Genomic DNA, 27,706 nt, shown 5'->3' on the forward strand with positions numbered 1-27,706 from the left:
CGCAGTCCACTTACCTCCGGGATACGATGGGATGCAGCGGGGTCTGCAGCTTTCAGAGAGCCCTGCAGCAGCTCGGCGGCACCGCGGCGGACTCCGGGTCACCCGCTCGCTCCATTTCACGGTAACGCTGTCTGTAACGGCGAAGTGCGGGAGTAGTAACTGTAACGGCTAGCTAAGTGAACTAGGTTCCATGGCGGAAGCAGTGAAAGTCCAGCCGGAGGTGAAGAGTCCGCTCGGCTCCTTGTTCTCGCGCTTCCGCCGCTCTTTGCTCGCTTTTTCAGGCGCTTGCTTGACATTAGTTTACGTTCTCCACGGTGACTCCAACTTCCGCATCTTTGGTGACGTAACGGGTCGTTGAGCTACGTCAGACAGGCCCGAGCGGAAGACACGCCTACAACCGATTACGCGTACGCTTAACTTTCAAAATAAAAGCTCGAATAAACTGTGTTTATCCTGCTGCTTTTAGACTTGTGGATATTTTCTTCTTTATTCTGTTTAATATGAATCCTAAAATTATTTGTCAGACGTTGGTCTCATGTAAAAACAAGTTTTTGTATACACCTGTCTTTCACCTCTAAAATTACTTCTTTTAATAATAAAATTGTTTCCTAAAAAAACCTGGGACAGGTAGACCTTTGTATGTTAGCATATTCATAACGGAAACCTAGTGTCCTGGGATCCACTGGGATCCACTGGGATAACGTTCCTGAACCTGTTTCCACGTCACACAGCGCTGCTCAGGTGTCCCATCAGTGCCTCTATTTCCTCTATTTCACTTTTTTTTATTTTCTCCAGATATGACGTAATGATCTGGTACAGCATATATATATATATGTATACATATACATACATACATATATATATATACACCCAGTGTGTATATATATATGTATACATATATATATACACACTGGGTGTATATATATATGTATACATATATACACACTGGGTGTATATATATATATGTATACATATATACACACTGGGTGTATATATATATGTATACATATATACACACTGGGTGTATATATATATATGTATACATATATACATATATATATATATATATATATATATATATATATATATATATATATATATATATATATATATATATATATATATATATGTATGTATGTATGTATGTATGTATGTATATATATATATATATATATATATATATACATACATACATACATACATATATACACACATATATATATATATATGTATGTATGTATGTATGTATGTATGTATGTATGTATGTATGTATGTATGTATGTATGTATGTATGTATATATATATATATATATATATATATATATATATATATATATATACATACATACATACATACATATATATATATATATATATATATATATGTATGTATGTATGTATGTATGTATGTATGTATGTATGTATGTATGTATGTATATATATATATATATATATATATATATGTATGTATGTATGTATGTATGTATGTATGTATGTATGTATGTATGTATGTATGTATGTATGTATGTATATATATATATATATATATATATATATATATATATATATATATATATATATATATATATGTATGTATGGGGGAAAAACATGAAAAATACGTTTTTAACCTGGACTTAAAAACTGGCACTGGTCCGTGTTTAATATGGAGAGGAAGGCTATTCTAAAGCATCGGAGCCGCAGCAGAGCCGCTCGGTCTAAGTGTCAGCCGTGACTTTGGGACAGAAAGCAACAGCTGCTCAGCTGACCGGAGCGAACATGGGGCTTCAATGTTTCCAGAGACGGGTCTCCCAGCAGATTCTGCATGAACGCTGAAGATACTTATTATTTAGACGGAGGAATACTCACACGTGGAGCATCGGCTTTTTACCGGAACATTCACACCAATGTGAACTCTCTCCGTAGCATTACAGGAAGCATCATTTCAAAAATAAAATTCCAACAGATGACAATGAAGACATACCTATTAACTAGCCCAACATTCAACAAATCAGACAAATAAACAGGTGCAGGACCATTTAGAGATTTAAAAACCAATTAAAGGACTCTAAAACGGATCCTAGATTCAATTGGAAGCCAATGTAAAGAGGCCAAAACCGGAGTCATGTGGTAGAATTTCCTTCTGCCAGTTAAAAATCATGCCGCGGCATTGTGCATTAGTTGCAAGCGTGACAAAGTGCCACGTCCAACCTCTACTAAAAGAGAATTGCAGTAATCCAAACGTAAAGTAATAAAGGCGTGAATAACACTTTCTAAGTTACACTTGGAAAGAAAGGGCTTAACCTTCGTTAAACGTCTGAGGTGACAGAACGCTGATTTCACCACCGCGTTTACGTGACCATCAAAGGCAAGTGCAGAATCAATTTTTACTCCGAGATTTGTGATCGAACTCTTTAAATGTAAAGTCAAAGCGGGAAGATCAACATCTGGAGCGTCAGAAAAAGGATTTTGAACAAATAGGATCGCTTCCGTCTTACGATCATTAAAATGTATAAAGTTTTTGCCATCAATAAATAAATCGATCACAGGCTGATCACAGCCGGCTGCTGCTGAGCGTCACGGCCATCAGGATGAAGGCTTCTGCTGATTTCTCCCTGTCTTCTGTCCCAGCAGAGAAATGACGCCCTCTGCTGGGATGAAGAAGAAACTGCAGCAGTGACTGCGCTCATGCAGCACATCAGGCTGCTTTTCAGATGAAAACGTTCCCTTTTGATAAAGCATGCAGGTGGGACAGGTGACCCTGACCCAGCTTACACATGATGCACTCAGTGTTTCTTCTTCACTCACCACTGTGCATGCAATCAATACTTATTATTAACCTTTGACTCTCTACCATGCTGTAGCTCATCACCGTTTCCATAGTGACACTGAAGCTTCCAGAAATCAACAGAGACTTCCACAGACTGTAGATAAAAGATGGAAACAGCAGGAATCCACAGCAATGCTTCTCTGAATGACATCATCAGTCCTTAGAGCGCCACTTCAGCTGGTTTAATGGACACAGCGCCGGCAGAGCGAACACTGCAGCATGTCTGCTGTGGAAGACCTAAATGGACAGCCAGCCAATCAGAGGTCTTCATGGACTCTCTCCTGGTTTGTTAGCTGTGCACGTTTACCTGTGTAAGTCTGACACCCACCTGTGCACATCTGGACTCTTCTTCTGTGGTTTTGTCCTCCCAGAAACATTTTTGACTTTGGAACAAAATGAGAGTGAAATCATTTCAGGTGCTGATGAAACCTGATGAACTCAAAGTGTTCAGGCTGACGAGCGAAACACATCATTAAAACTCCCACCTGCCCCCCACACTCAGCTGTTTTTCATCTGCAGTAACCTTCATGTGTCTCATGAAGCCGTGCAAAGCTTCGCCTTCTGACTGTGAAGCTCGTCAGTCACAGACCTTCCTCACAGACCCATTGCGTCCTGATTGGGAGGTTTTTATTGTTTTTGCAGAATCTTTGAGGCCCGAGGACTTCATGAGCCGTCAGCAGATTTACACAGGAAACTAAAAGTTTCATGTCTGTGAAAAACTACCTGTGAGAGGCAGGTTGTAGTGCTGCTGTAGTCTGATCTACGTGACTGCACGAATCCACCAGTTCAGTTTATTGTGTGAAATCAATCAAATCACACTTGTGAACGCTGAGCTCTGAGCTGTCATGACTGATCACATGTGTGTGATACCGTGTGTGTGATCACATGTGTGTGATACCGTGTGTGTCCTTTTCAGGAAGACAGAAACAAACTATAAGAAGGAGGATGATGTCACCTCCAGCAGGGATGGTGCACACGGCCTCAGAAACATCCACCACATGAGGTGCTGCTGTTACACTAATCTCAGCAGTGCAGGAAGTTACCTGTTAGTGACGCATGTGTTTACAACCACTGGAAACTAAATGTGACCAAAGCAAGAAGACGTGCAGATTCACTGACACACATCTGAGTTTCAGGGGCTCTGACAGGCAGACGTTTGGCTCCCCCGACTGGATGGAAGAGAAATTTGTAAAACTCACCTGTGTTATCTACAGTACAGGTGAGAACGCCACCACACGGTCAGATTTGAGATTTTAAAAGCTTCCAATGAGCCCACAGAACTCCTTCTCAGTTGCCTGTATGTGTCAGCACACGCACACCTGGAGCCTGCAGGTTGGCCCCGCCCACACCTGCCCGCTGTGGGTCCACACAGAGAACAGTTAGATTTTTGTTGCTGTCCTGGAAACAGACGTTTTCCAGTCAGCAGGTAACACAGATTTAATACTACGTCTATTCTGTGAGCTTTACTGGACGCTTGTTTTAAACAGACGATGATAACGTGCTGAGAGTTCATCTGACTGAGACAGTAACACACACACAGCAGAAACATCACAGAGCTTTTATTCGGATGTGAAACAGAGCGCGCGGCTCTCAGGACATCACGCCTTTAGTCTGGATCTCTGAATGACATCGTGAGCTTTAAGAGCTCCAGATTTGTGCTCCATTCCTTGTAACAACCAGACGACCATCGTTGGTCAGGGTCAGGCGCATCGTCCTGATGTCGGCGTTAATGGCGGTTCCAGAGCTCCAAACTGGTTTATCGTCCTGGGTGTACAGGACCAGGTTGGAATCCGACTGCAGGAGGAGCCGCGCAGGGTTTTTGCCGTTTGTGGCTGTGGCCCAGATAGGAGACCACTTGTAGACGACAAAGTTGCCATCTTCCTGCAAAGTGGAAGCAAAGAGAGCGGATCAGTTTGAACGTTTATACTGTGAGCTACAAATCATATGGACGACGATACGATTCGTTAAAACAAGGTAGAATAGCTGTGCAGCTTTCAGCAAATCAGGTGTTAAGTGAATATTCAGATGTAATTGTCAGCGTCTGAGACTTCCCACTTCTCTTTATTTCTGTATTCCTAACTTCCTGATCATCCAGAACATCCAGATTGGCCAACAGCCTGTATCCACAGGCTGTGAGGCTCCTGAACTCTCTGCCCCCCTCTCATGGACAATAATCATATCCAACTTCTTAATAGCAATGAACTGGTCTGCATTGGTGCATCTTTCTTAAATAGATAACTATCTATCTGACATCAAATATTGAACGGGTTGCATTGTTGTTTTTGTCATGTTTTCTCATGTCTTTGTCTGAATTTCTTATGAACATTACTGTCATGTTCTCATGTTGTTGTTAAGGATTGTCTTATTGCACTGGAGTCACACTGGGTTAAATATTTACACTTGGGTTTTAAGAGGTATTTATTATTTTCTTCATTATTTTATTTACGGGTTGTACGGAAGCTCCAAACGCAATTTCATTGTTCTCTGACAATGACAATAAATAAATAAATAAATAAATCTCTTTGTTTTGGTGAAATCTCATCATTGGGGCTCTTTTATTCATAGATTCGTTTTATTGCCATTTTCTCAGGAAGGGTTTTCATAAACTTCACTAAAAAATCATTATCAAAAGAAAAGTTTTCTAGCCAGGAAAAAGTGGCCAGTAAAACTGATCTCTTTCTATATCTGCACGTTAAAGACCAGCTGTCAACTTTTAATGTTACCAGCTGTGTTTTTGGGCCATGTAATCATAAACTGATGAGGACAAGGTCACATTTTCCCACCTGTAGGATGGCTTTGAAGTTTCCATTTACACTGACGAGGGACTCGCCTTTACGCAGCTCCTGGTTAGTGCTGATGGAGTTCTTACTCATGATTCTAAAGGACAGAAGTTACAGTTATTTTCATTTAAGAGACATTTTACAGATTTCAGTTCAAATCAGAAACTCTGTGAATTTTAATGCGTGTAAATGAGCCTGCACCATATTTCAGTTTATTTTACCAAAAGATCTAATGCCTGCAGCTACAAACCCCAGGCAAGATTAATTCTTACAGCTGCTGCATTTATGTACAAAGCTGTAACTCACCGGCTATGAACGCAGAAACGTCAGTGGGAGAATCAGATGCTGAACGTGCTGCAGCGACAGAGCAGAGCCTCATTTATACTGTTTGATAGCAGCAAAGGGTGATGGGAGGGGAGATGGGGACATCAAGAAAGTCAGGTTTTTTTATTCCTTCTTCCTTGGAAATTCTTTTAAAAGAAAGTAAAATATGAGGATATGTTACCTAGAATTACCTCTGACAACAGATTTCTTCATGCTGAAACCCACACGTCCACACACTTTTATACAGGACACTGAAAATCTTTCACACACTCTAAATTTACAGTACTGGGCAAAAGTTTTAGGCAGGTGAGAAAGAAAAGCTGTAAACATGCTTTCAATAATGGAAGTGTTCATCGTGTATTTTCATCAGTCAACAAAATACAGTAAATGAACAAAAGAGAAATCTAAATCAAACCAGTACCTGGTGTGACCACCCTTTGCCTTCTTCTAAGTACATTTGCACACAGTTTTTGAAGAAACTCGGCTGGTGAGTTGATCCAAACATCTCAGAGAACTAAGCACAGATCTTCTGTGGATGTAGGCTTCCTCACTTCCTTCATGTAATCCCAGACACACACAATGATGTTGAGATCAGGGCTCTGTGGGGGCCAGAGCATCACTTCCAGTACTTCTTGTTCTTCTTTACACTGAAGATAGTTCTTAATGACTTTGGCTGTGTGTTTGGGGTCGTTGTCCTGCTGCAGAATACATTTGGCATCACCTTGGCCTCCAGTAACGCTGTGAGGAACCTTGGAGTCATTTTTGACCAGGACATGTCCTTCAACGCACATATTAAACAAATATGTAAGACTGCTTTCTTCCATTTGTGCAACATCTCTAAAGTTAGAAATATCCTGTCTCAGAGTGACGCTGAAAAACTAGTTCATGCATTTATTACTTCCAGGCTGGACGACTGTAATTCATTATTATCAGGAAGTCCTAAAAACTCCCTGAAAAGCCTTCAGCTGATCCAAAATGCTGCAGCAAGAGTCCTGACAGGGACTAGAAAGAGAGAGCAGATTTCTCCTGTTGGCTTCCTGTTAAATCCAGAATTCAAAATCCTGCTCCTCACATACAAGGTCTTAAATAATCAGGCCCCATCTTGTCTTAATGACCTTGTAGTACCATATCACCCTATTAGAGCACTTTGCTCTCGCTCTGCAGGCCTACTTGTTGTTCCTAGAGTATTTAAAAGTAGAATGGGAGGCAGAGCCTTCAGTTTTCAGGCCCCTCTTCTGTGGAACCAGCTTCCAGTTTGGATTCAGGAGGCAGACACTATCTCTACTTTTAAAACTTCAGAATCTCGCTTCTCAACTTCATATCCCATTAGCCTCAGTCGACCCCCCTTCAACCCTACCCGCTCCAGTACCAAACGCAGCCCATACGCACGCCCATCCTGGGCTATCCCTGGTTCTGTCGGCACAACCCCCATATCTCCTGGTCATCGTGTCAGATCCTGGGCTGGGGTCCCCGCTGTTTACAAAGCTGTTTCAACCCTGAGACCAGAATGGATCCCGCAAAACTACCCCCTTCAGAGCCCATTGATCTGGAGAAGATTCCTCAAGTCTTCCATGATCTCTCCGAGGTTCGGAGATACACTCTAACCTACCCCCACTCACCCCTATGACCCCCTATATGTACCGAGACGCTGACAGGTTTTCTTAACCAGGGTGTTAATGTGACAGGACCATGACAGGTCCTGAGTGATGTGGACACCCAGGTACTGGAAGCTGTCCACTCTCTCCACTGGCGCGCCACTGATGATTAGGGACTCACCTGTTTTGTAGCAAAGTCCGCGATCAGCTCTGCTGATGTTTAGGAGGAGGTTGTTCTCCTGGCACCAGTTCTTCAGGATCCTCATCTCCTCCAGGTCGGCCTTCTCGGTGGTGTCAGAGACCAGGCACACCACAACGGTGTCGTCAGCAAACTTGACAATGGAGGTGGTGTCTGATGTGGCTACACAGTCATAAGTGTACAGTGAGTACAGCAGGGGGCTTAAAACACAACCCTGAGGCGCTCCAGTGCTGAGTGAGATGGAGGGGGAGACTTGTTCTCCCACCCTTACAGATTGGGGTCCGTCTGTGAGGAAGTCGAGGATCCACTGACACAGTGATGAGCTGAGTCCTAGATCCTTCATGTGAAAAGCTTTGAGGGAATTATTGTGCTGAATGCTGAACTGTAGTCCATGAACGGATAAGAGAGGAGCGAGCCAAAAACAGGAAACACCTATTTCTTATGAGGGTGGCAAAGGTTAAACATTGAAGAGTATATAAATGATGTTTTACACACATATTGCAATCGTGCTCATATGAGTTGTAACTCAGCCCTAAGAAGGTCAAAAGCTTCGTTCAGCGTGACCGTCTGAACTGATATGCTGCAGGGATGGCGTGGAGTGTAGTGAATGGATGCATAACAGGCTTACATACACAAACATCACATAGATTTATTTTCTAGGGTAAAGGTGGAACACGTCTTGCTTTGTCTTTGCTTAGCAACTAGTGATGCAGAAGGTGTTAAAGATAAGCCATGAATAAGTCAACAGGAAACGTGTTGGGGTGCGACGGCTGAAACAAAATGTTGCAGATAACGGAAACTTGTCTAACTGTCATTAGCTGTAACTTTTGCACGTTATGTATCTGCTTGAAGCAAAAAGGGGCGTAAACCCTGATAGACAAAAATTTTGGAGTGTGCTTTCTAGTGGAGATTTATGCTGATATGGTGATGGTGTATATCTGACCCTGGGTGGGTTTAATACAATTAAAAGTGTTGCTCACACACATAAAGAGCATTGAGATTAAGTAAAGTTAATATAAAGGATAGAGCCCAGAACGGGATATTTTGAACCAACTTTGAATAATTAAGGGAACATTAGATGAACACAGTAGATTATTGAGGCGTAGCAGAGGGAGGCGTTTTGTTTTCTGACTTTACAGGAGAAGATTCCAGAACCAGAGCGAAACCACGGAGGGGTTGGTGAGAATCCAGAAACCAACCATCAGAAAGGGGAACTCACAAGAAGCACAGAGAACCACAGCTCCAGGAAATGTTGCTTAGGAGACTAAAAGCTCGTTGGACACACGTTAAATGTGAGCATAAAAGTAATGAAGAGTAATGAGAAGGACTTTAGGAATAGTTTGCAGGATTTCTGTGTTATTTAAATTGCCCAAGAATAGTGTTAAGACCGGATATATGTTACCCGTAGAGGGGGTGAAAACAGTCTCCATATTCTGGAATATGTCAAATTAAAGATCGTTTTTTGAGCTATGACCACTTTGAGCCGTGTCTTTCTTTGCCGTAAAGAATACAAAGAACTGGATTTAATACCCTGCTGTCTTGCAACATCTGATTAACAATGTCTTTCGTGACATGCTAGGCTGGTGGCCGTTGGCATATTTGGATTACATTTTGATCTACTCTGGTCCCAAGAAGACCATGTTAGTCATCTTAGGGTGGTGCTTAACAGACAGTTCGAACACCAGCTAGTCTGTGAGCTGGAGAAATGTGCCCGCCATCAAAGCTCCACCCCCTTCTTCGGCTTCATTAACTCTTTGTGGCAATGATCGGACCGACAGTGCATATCGGCGTGTTTGGGTTCCTTTATTTTGTTCAACAGCTCTTTTAGGCACAACTCGAGCCAGGAGTCTGCTCGTCTCGCAGCGTCCTCCACTGCACACACACAGTTTCTGCCAACACTATATATAAGGAGAGAGTCACTAGTCTCACCGCACCACCCCTCCACTGCCAGCAGGCCAGAGACCACCCCCCTGCCACACTCTTCTATGGTTTACCCATGGATTCGCAGAAGGTTCAAGCTGTTGCTCAGTGGCTGCAACCAACTAGCCTCAAACAGCTGCAGGGGTTTCATTAACTTCTATCGGTGCTTTTGTGACATGTTCTATTTTCTTATTGACATTTCTTCCCAGGAGGCTTTGGGAAAATGGCGCACGTCACCCGAATGACTACTTCTTCCGTCTGAGAGTGATTGTGAGAAATTCTCTGTCTATCTTGGACTTAACTGGATTGTCATTCACTGGCAATGCTACACACCAGTCACCATGAGCTCCAGGCCTGTCTGTTTTTGTGATTTCAGAGTCTGTCACAGCTCCTAAGAATGGTGCTGTAACGGTCGCAAGGTAATGTGAAGGGGACCAGATGGGAGAAAACAACCACACGAGCCTTCAAACGCCTTTCAGAGCTCTGAATATGTTTGTCTTAAACAAATACAGAGGTTTAACACTCTCAACAGCGACACATCTAAAGACGAACAACCCAGCCTCTCAAAAAAACCTATACGGTGAAATACTTCAGTTATTCTAACACACCTCACACATATCTGATCACAAACACACTCCAGCTAAATAATATACAAACTAACTAAATCCAATCAAACTGAAAGTTCAGCTGGGAAAGGCTCCAGCACCCCCACAACCCTGACAAGGATAAGTGGAGGAGAAGGGATAGATGGCTGGAAAATTAACTGATCCAGTGTCTGTGACCAGGATGGAAACTGCATTGTTCTTCCTCATCCCGAGGTTGTTGTCACACCTGCACTGCAGGTAAACTGCCTGGCTTAGTATGAAGGATATCTCTGATTAACTGAAAAAGAGACATCAGTGCACAAAACTTCAGATGGCAAGTTTTCAAGGCTGCCAAAAACATCCTCATACTCAGCGTGACTGATTAGTATGATCAGAAACTGCCAAAAGAACAGAGTCGAACTCTGTCCGGTTGTAATACAAGACATTTACTGCCAAGCAGTCCTGATTTGATAAACAAACATCACACCCTCAGTATATTCCTCTATGTCCACACAGTCCCCAGATGTTGTCTGAAAATGCTCCATGGTGTGCACTCCAAGCAGCCCATAGCATTGGAACAGCCTCCTGTGCCCACACTACAACGTCCACGACCACAGGCGGCTCTTTTCTCACTCTGGGCGTGTACACTGTGTTCATCAGCAAAGTGAGATGGTTGGAGCTTCCAGTGTGAGGTAAGGGGGCTGCAGTGTATTCATTGTTGATATTTATGAGTCCCTCTGTTTGCACACATAACACGCTGTTGCATGTTGAGAGCAAACAGACTTAAGCCTTGTTGAAACTCCTTGCAAAGATGTGAAATGCATCTGTGATTTGAGGACAGTGCTGTAGTTCTCTCATCGCCTGCTTTACATCTGGACTCGGCAGAATTTGCACTGCGGTAATGATGCTTTGTCATAGCTCGCGTGGTAGACAGAAAGGCCAGCATTTCACAGTCATCAATTCCACATCAGGAGACCAGGAGATGCCAGCAAATCAAAATATTTCCATAAAAGATGACCAAAAGAAGAATTGACTTTATGTACACTAAGCTTGGATACAGTAAACACATTGATGAACGGAGCAGAAACACAGGCTCTATGTTTGCTGCTTAGCAGACTGACCAGCAGTGCACTCAGCTTTAGGCAGACTTTACTTGATGTATCACTCCTCCACCTTATCCTGGTGGAAGAGTTTGTGTGACCGATTGATCCTTGGCTCTTTGTTATTGATAGAAATTCACCCCTGGTTGAGTTCAAACAGACTTGCATCGACTGGTTCAGTGCTTGTATGTTGGGGTTTACTCCAGTGAATGAAGGGGTCACTTTCCTGGTATTTGACTTGAGCACAGGTTCTGACTGTTGTCTGCACTTTAGATGCTAAACTTGACTTGTGTTCGGTTGTTGGAAGGAGCTTTGCAGTTTTGAAAGTCAAACTGATGTTAGTTTGGAGAACCAATGAAACCCCGGAACAATCTTAAGCATCTGGCTGTCAGCGTGAAACCGTTTGGACAAAGCCATCACCTTGATGCATCATCCAGGTAAGTAAATCCCAAAGAGTTGATTCTGTTCATCTGGATGTTTTCAGTGGGAGAAACATTTTGTCACTCATCCAAGTTCTTCAGTCTCAGCTGACTGCAGGTTTCCAACCTTACAAACAGGACATTTGCACAATGACTGAAACCAGCGCAGTGAAAGAACAACGGGCTGAGAGGTCAGCTCATCATGAATATGCAAATTTCCATGACCTTTGATCAACAACCACTGATCAAAGCTCACAGCATTGTAAGATGGTGACAGATGTACCCTTAGGCCCCCTCCTCGATTCAGAGATGGTCTTTCCTTTTTCACGTAAATGGCCTCCTTGACTCCGCCCTCATTTCTCCCACTGAAAACGTTACGTCCAGATGAACAGAATCAACTTTTTGGGACAAAGCCACCACTTCTGTCTGATTCACAGCTGAAGAATGAGGCTGCTCAGCATTGCCCTGTCACACCTGTCCGGCAGGTAAACGTATCAGTTTGAAGGATATTTGGTGATTTCCTGAAAGAGGGGAAACATCAGGGGAAGCCCTCCAGAAAAATCAAAAACTTCCTCGTTGTCAGTGTGACTGACTATTTAGCTTCTAACACCAATTTCAAACACCCGTGTAGACACCTGTGGGTGTGAGTGCTCGTGTTTATAAGGTTTCTCCATTCGAGTTTTTACAGTAGGTAGGTGCAGGGAGCCACAGCCCTGCCCCCCAGGACATGAAGCATGCATAGAGGAGGCCCCACACATCTAGAGCCCCCCACAGCCTCAGGAGGACCACCACAGGGGCAATCACAGCACCCACTCAGAAAAGAGCAAAGGAGAGCCCAGCAGCCATGGTGCCGAAGCCACTGGAGGCTGTAGCAACGAGGCTACGCAAGAGAAACGAGCACTGGCACAGACCCCCACCCCTGAAGCCCTGCTACATTAGGCTGCCAGAAAAACACCACCCAAGAGCTACCAGACCCCATCCAGGTCAGTGCGACACCACACACCCCAAGCCCATTAACCCCCCCCCCCCCCCCCCCCCCCCAAAATCAACTACAAAAAGCAAAGGTACGGCAAAACTATGGTGATGGAGACTAATATGGTAAATGGCCTGTATTTATATAGCGCTTTACACATCCACACACTGGTGATGGCAGCTACATTGTAGCCACAGCCGCCCTGGGGCGCACTGACAGAGGCGAGGCTCTGTCAGTGCGCCCCATGTGTTGGAATGAGACATGGAAGACACGTACATGGGTATTTGTGTGGACGTAGCCGAATGCTCTCCAAATTCAGGGGCAGCAATCTTCGAAGGACCCGACCCACCTGGTCCACGTAGGACGGGTCCTTCAAAGGCCGGGTAGGTACATCTACAAAAAAATGTAATAAAAGGCAGGCTTAACTCTGAGGATGGTGGTCTGGAATAAAAGACAGGAACAAAGTGGTTCTGAAAATATTTTTTTTTATTTTCATTGTTACCTCAGTATTGGTATGGAAATCCAGTAGAGGAATTGAATGGGGTAAAGTGTTTTGGGGAAAACATTTAAAAATTCAATGTATTTTTTGGGAGAAAATGGCTGTAGGGTTAAAGGCCCTTGTGAGTGTTTCAAAAGTATTTGAACTTGTGCGGGAAAATTGACGCCAATAAAATTAATGAGTGCTCACTGTAATTAAAATCCCTTAATCTAAGAAGATTCTGTGGTAGCACATGTGCTTAAAGCTGTTATCATAATTAGCAGCAAAGTGAGGTAAATGTATGTCTTTTGTTCGTTGTTGTTCTTTGCTGTGTCTTTCTGCCTTTTTCTTTGCCTAAAGAATTCACACAACCTCCGGTAAACTGAAAGTGAGTGCTAGAGCACAGAAGAAAAGAGAAGTGGTAGTAATCTCGGGTCTATTCAGCAGAGTGCGACACCGTGTGTGCATAAGAGGGTATTACAACTAAGAAGGGGAAAAAAGGACTGAGTGATTTACATTCTGGAATAATAAAAGCTTGAATAAACAGTGTTTATCGTGCCGCTTTTAGACTAGTGAATATGTTTTATTCTTTATCTCAAAATGCCCATAAAAGACCCGGAAGAACGTCTGAGGAACTCTTACTCTGATGATCAGAGGTATGAGCCAGTTACCATTCCGAGTGATATGCCACCTATCCAGGCACCTGAACACCAAATGGACATAAGACCACCAACATGGAGTGAAGTGGAGAAGGTAGTGAAGCAGGCAAGAGCAGCATTGGCTCCAGGACCTAATGGCATCTCATGTAGGCTTTATAAAAACACCCCACGAGTGCTCAAATACCTGTGGAAGCTGATGAAGGTAGCGTGGCAGAAAGGAGTGATTCCAAGGGCTTTGCGAAGAGCAGAAGGTATTCTGATCCCTAAGGAGAAGAACTCCTCATCCGTCAGCCAGTTTTGCCAGATCGTCCTGCTGAACATAGATGGAAAGATCTTCTTCAGTGATTTGGCCCAAAGACTACTTTCCTGCAAAGACACAACTATGTTGACACATCAGTGCAGAAGGCCGGCATCCAGGGCTTCTCGGGATGTCTGGAGCATGCCAGCGTCATCTGGCACCAGATTCAAGCTACCAAGAAAGAACAAAGAGCCCTTCACGTGGTCTTTTTAGACCTTGCCAACGTCTTTGGGTCAGTTCCACATGAGATCTTATGGATGGCCATCAACTATTTCAGCCTACCAAACCACATCACAGGACTGGGTAACTGTGACCGAGGACCTGTCCTGGGGCAACCATATCACCTCAGTTGTACGGAAGGCCCAACAGCGCCTCTACTACCTGAGGAGACTGCGGAGCGCACACATTCCCAGATCTCTGATGTTGAACTTCTACAACTGTGCCATCAGCAGCGTTCTGACGTATGGATTTCTAGTGTGGTTCCCCAGCTGCACCAAGGCCGATCAGCAAGCACTCCAGCGGGTGGTGAAAGAAGCTGGCAGAATTATTGGAACAAGTCTGCCAGAGATCAGTAATATCTTCCCCACTCGCTGTCTGAGGAGGGTGCACAGTATCCTGCGGGACCAACATCACCCTGCGCGCCACCTTTTCCATCTGCTGCCCTCAGGGAGAAGGTACAGGTCTATACAGGCCAGAACATCCAGACTGGCCAACAGCCTGTATCCACAGGCTGTGAGGCTCCTGAACTCTCTGCCCCCCTCTCACGGACAATAACCATATCCAACTTCTTAATAGCAATGAACTGGTCTGCATTGGTGCATCATATCTTTATTCTCTTCCCCCTCCTGTCCCCCCCCCTTTCTTAAATAGATAACTATCATATCTGATATCATATCTCACAGTACAATAATATTGAATGGGTTGCATTGTTGTATTTTGTCATGTTTCTCAGGTCTTTGTCTGAATTTCTACGAACATTATTGCTAAGGATTGTCTTATTGCATTGGAGTCACACTGGGTTAAATATGTACACTTGGGTTTTAAGGGGTATTTATTATTTTCTTCTTTTTTTTGGGTTGTATGGAAGCCCCAAACGCAATTTCATTGTTCTTGACAATGACAATAAATAAATAAATACTAAATACTAAATACTAAATACTAATATCCTTTCAAAGAGACTTCTTTCATTTCCAAAGTATATTTCATTTGCTTAAGGAACTGGAACATCATTTGAGTTCAAGAGTGTTTGTGTTGTACATTATTTTTCCTGCCCTTGCGTTCAGTAAACGTTCCCTTTTGATAAAGCATTAAAGCTTCAGCAGATGATGGACTGCTGACTCAGGAAGACTTAGCAGGTTGTAGTTTCTAAAACTCTCGGCCCCATGGCAGAGGAATATGAACCACCTCCTGAGAGTTTGGCCCAGAGAAAAATCTGTACAAACCATAAGGATCAGTTTTTACTGGGAGCGCGTCCTGAGGAAAGACAGCAAACAGTTAACCCAAATCAGAACCCTCGTGACCGTCTACACGAGGGTTCCCAGCAAACACTCATGTGGAGCCCCGGTGTGGGCACACCACCATTCAGCTGTGTTCTCCCAGTACACACACACTCTTAGTGTGGGCCGCCCTACTGGGGCTCCACATGTGTCTCATGGCTCAAGTCAGTGTTTTTTCTTCCTTCCTTATAAATTCTTCAGAAAGTGTGTGAAATACAAGAAGTAACACAGATGACCTCTGACACGAACGACTGCAGACTGCTGACACACTTGTACATAGACCACTGAAAATCCTTCACACACTCTAGATTTACCTGAGTGAAGTGGAGGGTTGGTCTGAAATGAAGATAAAATGTAATAAAGTATAACTTTAATCAAAAATATACAGTTGGTCTAAACGCAGTGGCAGCGTTTTTGTGCAGCACCACGCTGGATTTAAACTCACACTATCTGTTTTGCATCGACTGTTACAGCTGATGTTATGCACAGTCCCGTTGTCACAGGCTCAGAGGTACCTGGACAGCTTACAGATGTTTCCTCATTTTTCATAACAGACTACACAACGCCCTCGGCAGCTGGTCCAGTCTGTTCCTCAGAGCGAGGTGGTGAGCGGGGGTGGATGTACTGTTGTCTGTACTGTTCATACTTACTCACACTCGCTCTGAGATGAGAAGAAGGGAGGAACCATCAAGTGTCTGATGGTTCCTGATGGCTCTCTCACCTAGAGCCCCCTCTGCTGGACATCACTCACAGTGACGCTCCAAAGACTCTTATTATGTTATAGAGAGTTTGTCATATTTTATTCTGAAGGGCTTCCTGTTTATAATCCTGTTGTGTCTCACTGTATGAAATATATTAATCTGCTCAGTGCCATCAGTGTAAGGAAGTATTACCCAGTATGATTTGGATTATAGCTTGTACAGCACTTCAGGAGCACCTTTGCACCTTTAGCATAGATTTGCACATCAATAACATTTGCACAACAGAGGTTTAATTATTTCTTTAACATTTAATGAGTATTTTACTCATTAGCAAGTAGCCTTTTGTTCCTGCACAGCTGCTCCTCATCAAGAAATGTGGTGGTTGTCTGTGAGGAGGAAAGAACTGTTACTGGGAGCAAATGAGGTCTACCATTAAGGAAAATGTGTGTGCACAGTCCAGAGCAGGGGTGTCGAACTCCAGGCCTCGAGGGCCGGTGTCCTGCAGAGTTTAGATCTCACCCTGGGTCAACACACCTGAATCAAATGATGAGTTCATTGGCAGCCTCTGGAGAACTTCGAGACATGTTGAGGAGGTCATTTAGCCATTTGAATCAGCTGTTTGGATCATGGACACCGGCCCTCGAGGCCTGGGGTTTGAGACCCCTGGTGCTCTCGTGCTTTCAAACTGACTCGTCACCACTGACCTGTGCTCGTGGTGCATTTGGATGTAATTAGAGTGAATTAGCAGGTTTATGACCCTGATGGCACCATAGTTCAGCAGCACTGAGAGTGTTGCTGAGGTCAACAGGTGAGCCTCTGTGATTGGATGAAACCAGAGGAGTTGCCTCGAGTTGGCTGTTGTGCAGGTGTAAGCTTCACGCTGGTTCGTTTGGTGTGTTCAGGGCTCATCTGCTTAATATATATGGGCAGTGCTGTGCTGCAGTAACCAGCAGGGGGCTCTGTGGGTTTATATTCTGGGATGCGCTCAGCCAGGGTGAGAGGTCAGGTCACAGCTGAAGCTGAGCTACCACCAGTAAAAACTTCACCTGACTGATGATAAGGTCTTCCTGCTGTCAGTGTGTGAGTCACTAACCTCGCACAGATCCTCTCGATTGTTTACAAAACCTGTGCAGATCATAACCACTGATATTTGTGTCTGTGTCACATCAGGAGGTGAGTGGAGCCAAAGTGGCCAGCAGGTGTCACCGTACAGACAGGTGTCTGCTCTGGATCATCCACAGAGCCTCACTCAGCTCTGCAGAGGATGCAAAAACCAAAATAATCTAACAGGAAGCGCAGAGGGCGGCCCGCCACGGCTCCTGGTCCCAGTCCCAGGATTTTGTGCTGTGGTGGCTCTTCAGTTCAATTCACTTTTATTTAAACAGCACCACAACAGCAGTCGCCTCAGGGGGCTTTAAAGGGTAAGACAAATTCTTACAATAACACAAAGAAAACAGAAAAACCCAACAATCATATGAAAGCTCTCCATGGCGTCGGCCCATCTTATCTCTCTGAGCTGCTACAGCCTCATACACCCAGCCGCTCTCTCAGGTCAGCTGATCAGCTGCTGCTGCATGTGCCCAGGACTGGCCGTAAAGTTAGAGGAGATCGTGCTTTTGCTGTAGCAGCTCCCAGACTGTGGAACGAGCTTCCTTTAGAGATTAGACGGGCCACTTCTTTACCTGCTTTTAAGTCACTCTTGAAAATCCACCTCTTGACCCTGACCTTTGACACCACGTGAGATGTTGGTTTTTAGTTTTATTTTAGTTGTTTTAGTTGATTCTATGCTGTTTTGTCTTGTTTTTCTTTTTAATATAGGGCTGTTTTAATTTTTTATGCACTATGTGTTTTATTTATTTATTTTTGCTGTTTTCTGTTATTCTATTGTTTTTAACTTATTTTCTGTACAGCACTTTGGTCCTGTGCTGGCTATTTTAAAGTGCTTTATAAATAAAATTGGATTGGATCCCCTATGAGCAGCACTTTGGCCACAGTGGGAAGGAAAAACTCCCTTTGAACAGGAAGAAACCTCCAGCAGAACCAGGCTCAGGGAGGGGCGGGGCCATCTGCTGTGATTGGTTGGGGTGAGAGAAGGAAGACAGGATAAAGATATGCTGTGGAAGAGAGACAGAGATTAATAACAGATATGATTCAATGCAGAGAGGTCTGTTAATACATAGTGAGTGTCCAAATTCATGGGCTGCGTCCTCCTGAGGCCGCATTTGTAGACCAATTACGTCACAGCGACGTGACGAAGCCTGTCCCAATTCAATGTCTGTTACCCACCAGCTAGCCGGGAGGTCAAGGGTCACCAGAGCCGGCCCACGTAGACCGCGAAGGCCGGGCCTCAGGAGGATGCAGCCCATGATGAATTTGGACACAGCTATTGTGATTAAAGAAGAAACCCCCAGTGCATCATGGGAATCCCCGGCAGCCTACGTCTATTGCAGCATAACTAAGGGAGGATTCAGGGTCACCTGGTCCAGCCCTAACTATATGCTTTAGCAAAAAGGAAAGTTTGAAGCCTGATCTTGAAAGTAGAGATAGTGTCTGTCTCCTGAATCCAAACTGGACCTCGAGCGTTTCTTGTCTTTGTCTTCTTGTCTCAGTGTTGTCTCTTGGTTATTTCCTGTTTTAAGGTCCTTTTCCAAATCCCATTTCTTGGTGATACTGATGATAAATACTGTCAGCTGGGATTCTCTGGGGTAAATCTGTCTTTCTGTGTCACAGTGAATGAGTCTCGATGTCTCGATCCCGTCTCCCCTTTGTTCTCATCTTGCATTTCATCATCTGAGCCTCTTCGTTCAGCATCGATCACACTCTAAGATCAGCCTCTTGGCACTTAATGACATCAGCTAGAAGCGAGGCTGCCATATCGCGCCATCGGCCCCTCTGACCATCACCAGTAGGCAACGGGTCAAGTGTCTTGCCCAAGGACACAACGAGCGAGACTGTCCGAGCCGGGGCTTGAACCGGCAACCTTCCGATTACAAGACGAACTGCCAACTCTTGAGCCACGATCGCCCCCATTGTATATGAGCTTTGGGTTATTAATATTATATGCAATTGACTCCTGCTCATCAGTGATTGAGGGGGAATATTCAATTTAATTCAATTTTATTTATATAGCGCCAAATCACAACATAAGTCGCCTCAAGGCGCTTCATAGATACAGAGAAAAAAACCCAACAATCATATGACCCCCTATGAGCAAGCATAATTTAATTTAAAGGCCTTTGAAGGACGGAGCGTAACAACAAGTCTGATCATTAACGGATGATAAGTAATTGCAGAGACGTAACTGCGAGCTGTGATGTATCAGCCGAGGCGCCCGCACAGCAGGACGGGCCGAGCTCAGGTACAAAATCTGCTGACAGTGAAACATTTGGTGTGCAGTACACAACACTGCAGTCTTACTGTGTGTCTATTAATGACGAGGAGAAGGAATCTGATGCTTTGTCATGTCTAACATCTTTCATTCAAATACAGTGAAAATGACTCACCTATAAATACTCACATATACAGATTAAGCCTGTTTATTCCAGCGTCTTTGCACCATAAACATAAATATGCTGTCTTACACGATCAGTGAAGCTGATTTGATTCTAGGATCAGGTTTAGTTTCAGATGTAATCAAATACATTTTTGGTTGTTAGTGTCTGAGCGGCGCCGCGATAACGGAGAAATGCAGAACATGCTACACGTATGTGTAGGTTTCAGGAGGAGCAGGTGCTCGTGTCCCTGTTTAAAGCACAAAAGCTGCTGATATACGGCCCTGAAGGTTGTTTGTAACAAGGTTCCAAGCAGAGCTTCAACATGCAGAACCGGGAGTGAGACACAACATGCAGTTTATTGAAAACAACCATGAAACCGGCTGGTTTACAGCTGATCCAAAGTTTGGGACCACACGTCCAAAAGACCGGTGAAACAAATCAAAGTTCAGTAACGAGTCGCTCCACTGTTATTGCTGATCGCGTCAAAAGTTCAGTGCGGCATGACTGCAAGTGTTTGCATGAGGTGAGTGGGAACAGACGGCTGCACGAAGGGCATCTACTGTCTGGAGCGGCTGTCCATTTTTGTAAACTTGCCATCCATCCCCAGGTTCTCAGTAGTGACGGTGCTGTGAGAGACCATGCTTATGCAGTTCAACAACCCAACCGCGTTCAAAAAGGGAAAATTTGTTTGCCTTTGCCATCAGAACGTCCTGACTGTGACTACCTGACAGGAAATGACAGTGAATCCACATTTGTGCCTAGATTTGTCCTTTTAAAGGCACATGGGCCGAAACGTTTGATCAGCTGTAAAACAGCCGGTTGCAGTTTGTGTTGTTTTCAATAAACTGCATGCTCAAATGTTTGAAGCGAGAACGTTACAGGAAGAACGTTACAGCGAGAACGTTACAGCGAGAATGTTACAGCGAGAACTTTACAGGAAGAACGTTAAAGCGAGAACGTTACAGCAAGAACGTTACAGCGAGAGGGTTACAGGGAGAATGTTACAGGGAGAACGTTAAAGCGAGAGCGTTACAGGGAGAACGTTACAAGGAGAACTTTAAAGCGAGAACGTTACAGGGAGAACATTACAGCGAGAACGTTAAAGCGAGAACGTTACAGGAAGAACGTTACAGCGAGAACGTTACAGCGAGAACATTACAGCGAGAACGTTACAGGGAGAACGTTACAGCGAGAACTTTAAAGCGGGAACATTACAGCGGGAACATTACAGCGAGAACGTTAAAGCGAGAACGTTACAGGGAGAACTTTAAAGCAAGAACGTTAAAGCGAGAACGTTAAAGCGAGAACGTTAAAGCGAGAACATTACAGCGAGAACGTTACGGGGAAAACGTTACAACGAGAACGTTACAGGGAGAACGTTACAGCGAGAGCGTTACAGCGAGAGCGTTACAGCGAGAACGTTACAACGAGAACGTTACAGGGAGAGCGTTACAGGGAGAGCGTTACAGCGAGAACGTTACAGCGAGAACGTTACAGCGAGAGCGTTACAGGGAGAACGTTACAGCGAGAGCGTTACAGCGAGAACGTTACAGGGAGAGCGTTACAGCGAGAGCGTTACAGGGAGAGCGTTACAGCGAGAACGTTACAGCGAGAACGTTACAGGGAGAGCGTTACAGCGAGAACGTTACAGGGAGAACGTTACAGGGAGAGCGTTACAGCGAGAGCGTTACAGGGAGAACGTTACAGCGAGAGCGTTACAGCGAGAACGTTACAGCGAGAACGTTACAGCGAGAACGTTACAGGGAGAACGTTACAGGGAGAACGTTACAGGGAGGGCATTAACGAGTCTCTCACTGTGTCTGAAACAGGAACAGTTACTCCTGCTTTTACTTCCTCACACCTGAGAAAATCAGCCCTGACTCACCTGCAGCGAGGCCTCACGCTGCACTAAGTTCACTTTGAACTCTTCCTGTCACATCTGTCTGTAACCTGCAGCTGTCGGAGCACCGCCCACTGGAAGGAATCCAGCCTCAGGAGGTCATGCTGCTGATAGATGAAGCTGAAGAGACACCTGTGCAGGTGTGCTCTTACTCATTTCTATCAATGTGTTTCATCTGCTCATCATACTCTGAACATACACAGACCCCCTTCCCCCAACACACACACACACACAACACTTGTTCACCTCTATAAACGGGATCATGTCCGCGTGCTGATAATCTGCTGATGTGGAACGAAGAGTTTGTGACTGCAGAGCCTGATTATCAGTTTGTTCTGCTGCAGACGTCAGCAGAAGGCGGGGGGGCTTTATCACATCTAATGGCGTCATGCATTCACACTGTCAGCTTAACACAGGGACCCTCAGCTGGAAGATGGCCCCGGCCTCTATATGCAGGTAAAGGAGACCTGTTACCTGCTCTGCCCTGTTCTTTTTTATTATTATTATCTCTTTTATTGGGACAGCTGTTGAATATAACAGTAGTATGTCTTTTTACACTTTCTTTGCTGTCACATTTTAACTTATAATTGAAAAATAAAGAAGAAAGAAAAAGAAGAGAAAAGGAAAAAAAAAACTAGGGTTAGGAGGCAGCAGGGCAGGTAGGTTTACATAATACTCAGGGTTGTAACATCAGCTCTGCCCTGTTCTGAGCTGACATCTGTCCCAAAGGAGCCCTGGGAGTTTACCCAGAATGCACTTTGTTTGGTTTCCTACAGTGAGTGATCAGAAACGGATCAAACACTGATGCATCATCACAGAACAGAACCGGACTCTGCTGAATCTGGGGTCAGGGCTTAAAGGAGTGATCCAGCACTAAGGTGCTCAGACATTCACACCTGTAAAAGGCGGCAGGTGACCCCGATGTCCTTCCTCTGGCATTTGGTCACGCTTAAAGCCAGCTGAACTTTTCATGGCAGTGAAGGATGAACACGTCACTGAAGTATGAATGAGACGCAGAGAGGTGAGTCCGGAGGCCCCGCCCCCTCCGCAGGGCTGTTTAATAGGGCCGCAGAGAGGCGAGCGGACAGACTGCAGGCGGGCTCCGAGCGTCCTCTCGCTTTGCCGTCGTTACTGAAGTCTGAGAGAACCAGAGATGCTGCCGGTGAACGGGACGGACTTCCGGCTGTCCGAGTACAGCTTCGAGCGGCGCTTCGACGAGCGGGGAGCGATCGAGTGGATGCAGGCCAACTGGTGAGTCCCGCTTCAGCTTCGGACCGAAACCCCGAGACGGTCCCGGCAAGTTTCTCCGGGACCGGACGCGTCATCTCGAAAAACGGCAAAATTAAATTAAATCAATTAAATTAAATGAGAATCCATCCTGTTGATTGTCATGTAAAAGGTTCGACTTTGTAAAGTTATTGCGTTTTTAAAGGTGCTCTTCGTTTTACTGGGACACTCGGGGTACAGCCTTGGTTTCGGGATACACCCAGGAATCCCCCCGATCCGGTTCACCAAAAGTGTCTCACCTGTCCGGTAGCGGCACGTACCGGGAGGACCAGCTCTGTGTCGGTAGAGAGCGTGATTTGTGTGCCGTGATAGCGGGATAGATGGGGCGGTGTGGGTTTTTCACGACACTCGGACTCATTCAGTTTAAAAGCCGCTTTAAGCGCAGACCGGGAGGAACCGCAGAAACGAACTGTTTTTGAACGGGGTTTGGTGGGGCGCACGCACGGATACTTTCTCCGGGTACACACCTGCCGAGAAACTTCCAGAGCCTTACGTAAGGACGTGTGGTCAGTGGCACACGCAGGTGTACCGCAGGTGAGCTGCTTGGCCAGTGACGTCACGGTTGTATTTGCTTTCGTCCCGCCCTGCCGAGCCCTCCGCGAGCGACGCGCATGATGCGACGTGAAATATTTGACTTGCTCATAACTGTGATAGGAACACACTCGGTGATATGCGCATGCGCCAGCTGCTGTATTTAAAAATTATGTAACCTTCAGGCTCGTGAGGAAACTCTGCTGCCACCAAAACAAATGATGTTTTCCCCTGAATCCAAAAAAGCTCCGGACTAAACGAGTGTTTGCTCCTGCAGGAAGAGCTCGTTCGTGTTCTGCGCGCTGTACGTCGCCCTGGTCTTTGGAGGGCAGCACTACATGAAGACACGCCCCAAGCTCAACCTGCGCCGGCCGCTCATCCTCTGGTCACTGAGCCTCGCCATCTTCAGGTAACACTCCTCACACGTGCACACACTCACACGCACTCCACGGACAGCGGGACTCGTTCCTTGCTCTGTGATTGGTCACCTTCACAGAGTTAACCACGCATAAGTGACACCTAAAACGAGACGTTCAGCCACGCTGTGATGGTCTGAAGCTCCTCCCACTACATCACCATAAAAGAGCTGTCAGTGTCGATCGTGGCGGGACTCAGTCCTCTCAGTGATGTCACTGATCACACCGTCAGGCTACAAATGAACGAAACTCTCAAAGCACTGAATCCCGGGTGGGCGGGGCATGCACGCGCTTGTACGGTGTTTTCAACAAAGGAGAAAATTCCTTCAGTCTCGTAGAGACGCTGCAGAGTGAAACACTGACAGTCTCCATGGTAACCACAGGCATGCTTTGCATTGCATTCTTGCTGAATCAACACTTGTGCACAGCCAGCATGCTGTCCCCGTGGTAACCTGCTCCAGAGGTACCTGCGGCTCAGGTGTGTTTGTTTTTTCACCTGTGTGAGAACAATAGAGATGTGGGCGGAGTCATGGCCGCTGTCAGGAAACATGAAGCTGCTGTAAACACAAAGATTAAAATCAGCAGAATGAACCTTTAAAAGGAGCCTCACTTCCTCACAGACACACAACAGTTTGCTTTCCTGGGTTAGGGTTGACCTACTGCTTTAGCTATAAGCTTACATAACCATGACCATGACCCAATTATGACCCTAAAACCACAGTTTGTGAAAAATGATTCTGGTCCCTACCAGGATAGTAAGAACCAAAACGCACACAGACACACAAACGCACACACGCACACACGCTGAGGGCGTCTTCAGGGTAGTGCTGCTCTGAGTGGCCACGCCGTGTTTCTGCTCGTGTCCTTGTTTCTGTGCTCTGATGGATTTGTTTCTGGTTCTCTGCAGCATCATCGGGGCGATCCGGACCGGTCCCTACATGTTCCACATCCTGAGCTCCAGCGGCTTCAGACAGTCCATCTGTGACCGGAGCTTCTACAACGGCCCGGTCAGCAAGTTCTGGGCGTACGCCTTCGTCCTCAGCAAGGCTCCAGAGCTCGGTCAGTGCGTTAGCTTTTATAGCCTTGTAGCGGCGCCGAGATGAAACGTGTGACTAACGTGAGCTTTGTTTGCAGGCGACACGGCGTTCATCGTGCTGAGGAAGCAGAAGCTGCTCTTCCTGCACTGGTACCACCACATCACCGTGCTGCTCTACTCCTGGTACTCCTACAAAGACATGGTGGCCGGCGGCGGCTGGTTCATGACCATGAACTACACCGTGCACGCGCTCATGTACAGCTACTACGCGGCCCGTGCCGCCGGGCTGCGTGTGCCCCGCCCCTTTGCCGTGCTGATCACCAGCGCTCAGATCGCTCAGATGGCGATGGGCGTGGCGGTGAGCGCGTTGGTGTACCGCTGGATGCAGCAGGAAGACTGCCCCTCCAGCCTGGACAACATCGTCTGGGCCGCCCTCATGTACTTCAGCTACCTGCTGCTCTTCTCCAACTTCTTCTACCAGACGTACCTGCGCCCCGACGCCAAGACCACCAAAACCCAGTAAAACCAGCAGAACCAGCCAGGAGGTTAAAAACTGAAGCTGCTAGAACATGACCTTTACTTTTTTTTTTTTTTTTTTTTTTTTTACCAGTTTTTACTGGACAGGATGGAAAAACCTGTGAACGACACTGTGAGGGGGCGGGGCCAACACACAGCTACACATAACTTCATAGTTTATCTGCCCTTTGATGCTTTCCGTGTTTCAGTGATGATGAGGGCTGGTTTCAGCCTCCTCTTCAGTCATCAGGCTGGAATGTCCCCCGAGCACTGATCCAGCCTCTCCCAGCATTCCTCCTCGCACTGGTTCCACTGGTTCCACCTGCTCACCACACCTGCCCTCGCTCATCCGGGTGGAGCACAGACGGTTTCTTTCACTCACTGCATGTTTGAAGCTTCATGAATCCTCACAGAGTTCCTGGTTTGTGACACACGAGCTTGGAGAGGAGGATGCTGGGAGATTTTCAGGGTCAGATGAAGATGAAGAGGAGCATCAAGCTGGCGAGCTGCAGATTCAGAAAACCAGGTTTCCTGCTTTCACATGACACGCGGCGTTTAAAGACGTCCTGGTGTCTTCCTCTGTTTGCTGATGTAAGAGCAGTAATTTGCTCTGATTGGTCCATCTCGGTGACACTGGGCAGCGCTGGGCTCTCTGTAACGGAGGGAAACTGCAGGAGGTCCTTAACCTCAGCTCCCTTTAAACTCAAGTTCTGACCTCACTTCCTGTGGCGTTTACATACGTGAACACGTGATCAGGAGGTTTTTCCATCCTTTCTCATTTCACTTTTCCTTCGTCCGCTGACAAACAGAAGAACCCCTCCATTTTTAAAATCTATTTATTGATCATTTTGTTTACCTGACCTATGAAGGCACCTGATTGGCTGCTGGAGACGTCTGACACTTCCTGTTTGAGTGTCGGGATGAACGTTGATGACGGTTTACAGAGACGTCTTCCTGTGTCTGCAGTCGCTGTACGGCTTTTTATAGAATTCTGTTCTTTGTTATTTTCTTTTTTTTTTTCTTGACTAAAACATTTATTTATTGTACTGATGAAAACGAATAAAGATGCACTTTTTACGTTTGTACATCATGTTCTCACCTGGACGACCTTTGACCTGCTCTGTGCTGAAAATCAGCTGATTTCTGAGATTTGATTCACAGGAAAATATGTTTTGGTCCCAAAAGTTCCCACAGAGGAGCTCGAACACTAAATCACTTAATGAGAAACCTCAAAGATGATTTCATCTCATCTCAGCGTCATTCGTACGAAGAGCTGCGTGAAAGTGTTCTTCAGTCGTTTCCTGAGACGTCAGCATCGCCGCAGCAGGAGCGGCGTCTCAGTCCAACGCCATCAGGTCTGATGGGATCTCTGCGCACGAGCGAATCCTCGGCTGCAGCGTACGAGCCATCAAATTCAGATCCAATTTATTCATAAGTTTTCCTAAAGTACTGAACAAAAAACAGATAAATGGTAAAACTGCTCACATAAAATAAAAAGAGCACATCTACTCACAGCGCTCCAAACGCGGTAGGGAAAAGATGTTTTCAAAAGAGACTTAAAAGCAGGAAGTGTGTCATATACTTAAAGTTTGGGCGCCGCAACTGAAAAAGCTTTTTTCCCCATAAAGTTCAACCTGGATTTTGGAACAACCAAAAGCAGCTGCGAGGGAACACGGGGCTGGAGTACATCAGAAAGGGATGGAGGCATTTATAAGCCAACGTTAGGCCTTTGAAATGAATTCTGTGATAAACAGGAAGTTGATGAAGGAGGACAGGATAGTACCACCCATATGGAAAAGATATATATAAATCTTATAAAGTTTGTATCTGTCTTGTGTGAAACTTGTATGAAAAGCATATAAGAGTGAAAACAGATATAAGATCCCTTGAAAAATTATATAATGAAACTTGTATGTTTTGGATACTTACTAAAACAATGTATGAAAGTAATGAGAAAGTGGCCACTTTCATGAGTAAATCATATATAAGTTTTTACTATTTCTTTTCCGTATGGGCAGTTAAGAGACGGGCGCTTGGCTGTAAAGTGCGTTACAATAGTCAAGCCGAGTTTCTCCAAGCTGCGCCCTGACAAAACTGCCTTAACTGCAAAACGCTTTTTGGCAACACAGAAGTGATCTGTTTGTTAAATTTAAGTTCCGAGTGATGTGTCCCA

At 45.3% G+C, this 27,706-nt stretch overlaps 2 protein-coding genes across 2 annotated transcripts; one reads left to right on the forward strand and one right to left on the reverse strand.

The window, feature by feature from the left end:
* Positions 1 to 3,987: 3,987 nt before the first annotated feature.
* Positions 3,988 to 6,560, reverse strand: LOC113035101 (lectin-like). The gene is made up of 2 exons (XM_026190399.1): positions 5,611 to 6,560; positions 3,988 to 4,708 (listed from the first exon to the last, which is right to left on the reverse strand). The coding sequence occupies exons 1-2, from the start codon at positions 5,698 to 5,700 to the stop codon at positions 4,466 to 4,468; spliced, it is 333 nt and encodes a 110-aa protein (XP_026046184.1). The 5' UTR covers positions 5,701 to 6,560; the 3' UTR covers positions 3,988 to 4,465.
* A 16,124-nt stretch (positions 6,561 to 22,684) lies between these two features.
* On the forward strand, positions 22,685 to 26,618 carry LOC113035430 (elongation of very long chain fatty acids protein 6-like). The gene is made up of 4 exons (XM_026190985.1): positions 22,685 to 22,998; positions 23,843 to 23,974; positions 24,889 to 25,040; positions 25,116 to 26,618. The coding sequence occupies exons 1-4, from the start codon at positions 22,901 to 22,903 to the stop codon at positions 25,538 to 25,540; spliced, it is 807 nt and encodes a 268-aa protein (XP_026046770.1). The 5' UTR covers positions 22,685 to 22,900; the 3' UTR covers positions 25,541 to 26,618.
* Positions 26,619 to 27,706: the final 1,088 nt, after the last annotated feature.

The sequence above is a fragment of the Astatotilapia calliptera genome, chromosome 13, assembly GCF_900246225.1.
Source record: "Astatotilapia calliptera chromosome 13, fAstCal1.2, whole genome shotgun sequence".
NCBI lineage: Eukaryota > Metazoa > Chordata > Actinopteri > Cichliformes > Cichlidae > Astatotilapia > Astatotilapia calliptera.

What these genes read in the sequence shown, in the direction of transcription:
- LOC113035101 (XM_026190399.1), bottom strand. Translation starts at nt 5,700, where the DNA reads ATGAGTAAGAACTCCATCAGCACTAACCAGGAGCTGCGTAAAGGCGAG. An exon ending in ACTTCAAAGCCATCCTACAG is followed by an intron (nt 4,709 to 5,610) that starts GTGGGAAAATGT and finishes TCCACTTTGCAG; the next exon opens with GAAGATGGCAACTTTGTCGT.
- LOC113035430 (XM_026190985.1), top strand. Translation starts at nt 22,901, where the DNA reads ATGCTGCCGGTGAACGGGACGGACTTCCGGCTGTCCGAGTACAGCTTC. An exon ending in GAGTGGATGCAGGCCAACTG is followed by an intron (nt 22,999 to 23,842) that starts GTGAGTCCCGCT and finishes TTGCTCCTGCAG; the next exon opens with GAAGAGCTCGTTCGTGTTCT. An exon ending in CAGCAAGGCTCCAGAGCTCG is followed by an intron (nt 25,041 to 25,115) that starts GTCAGTGCGTTA and finishes CTTTGTTTGCAG; the next exon opens with GCGACACGGCGTTCATCGTG.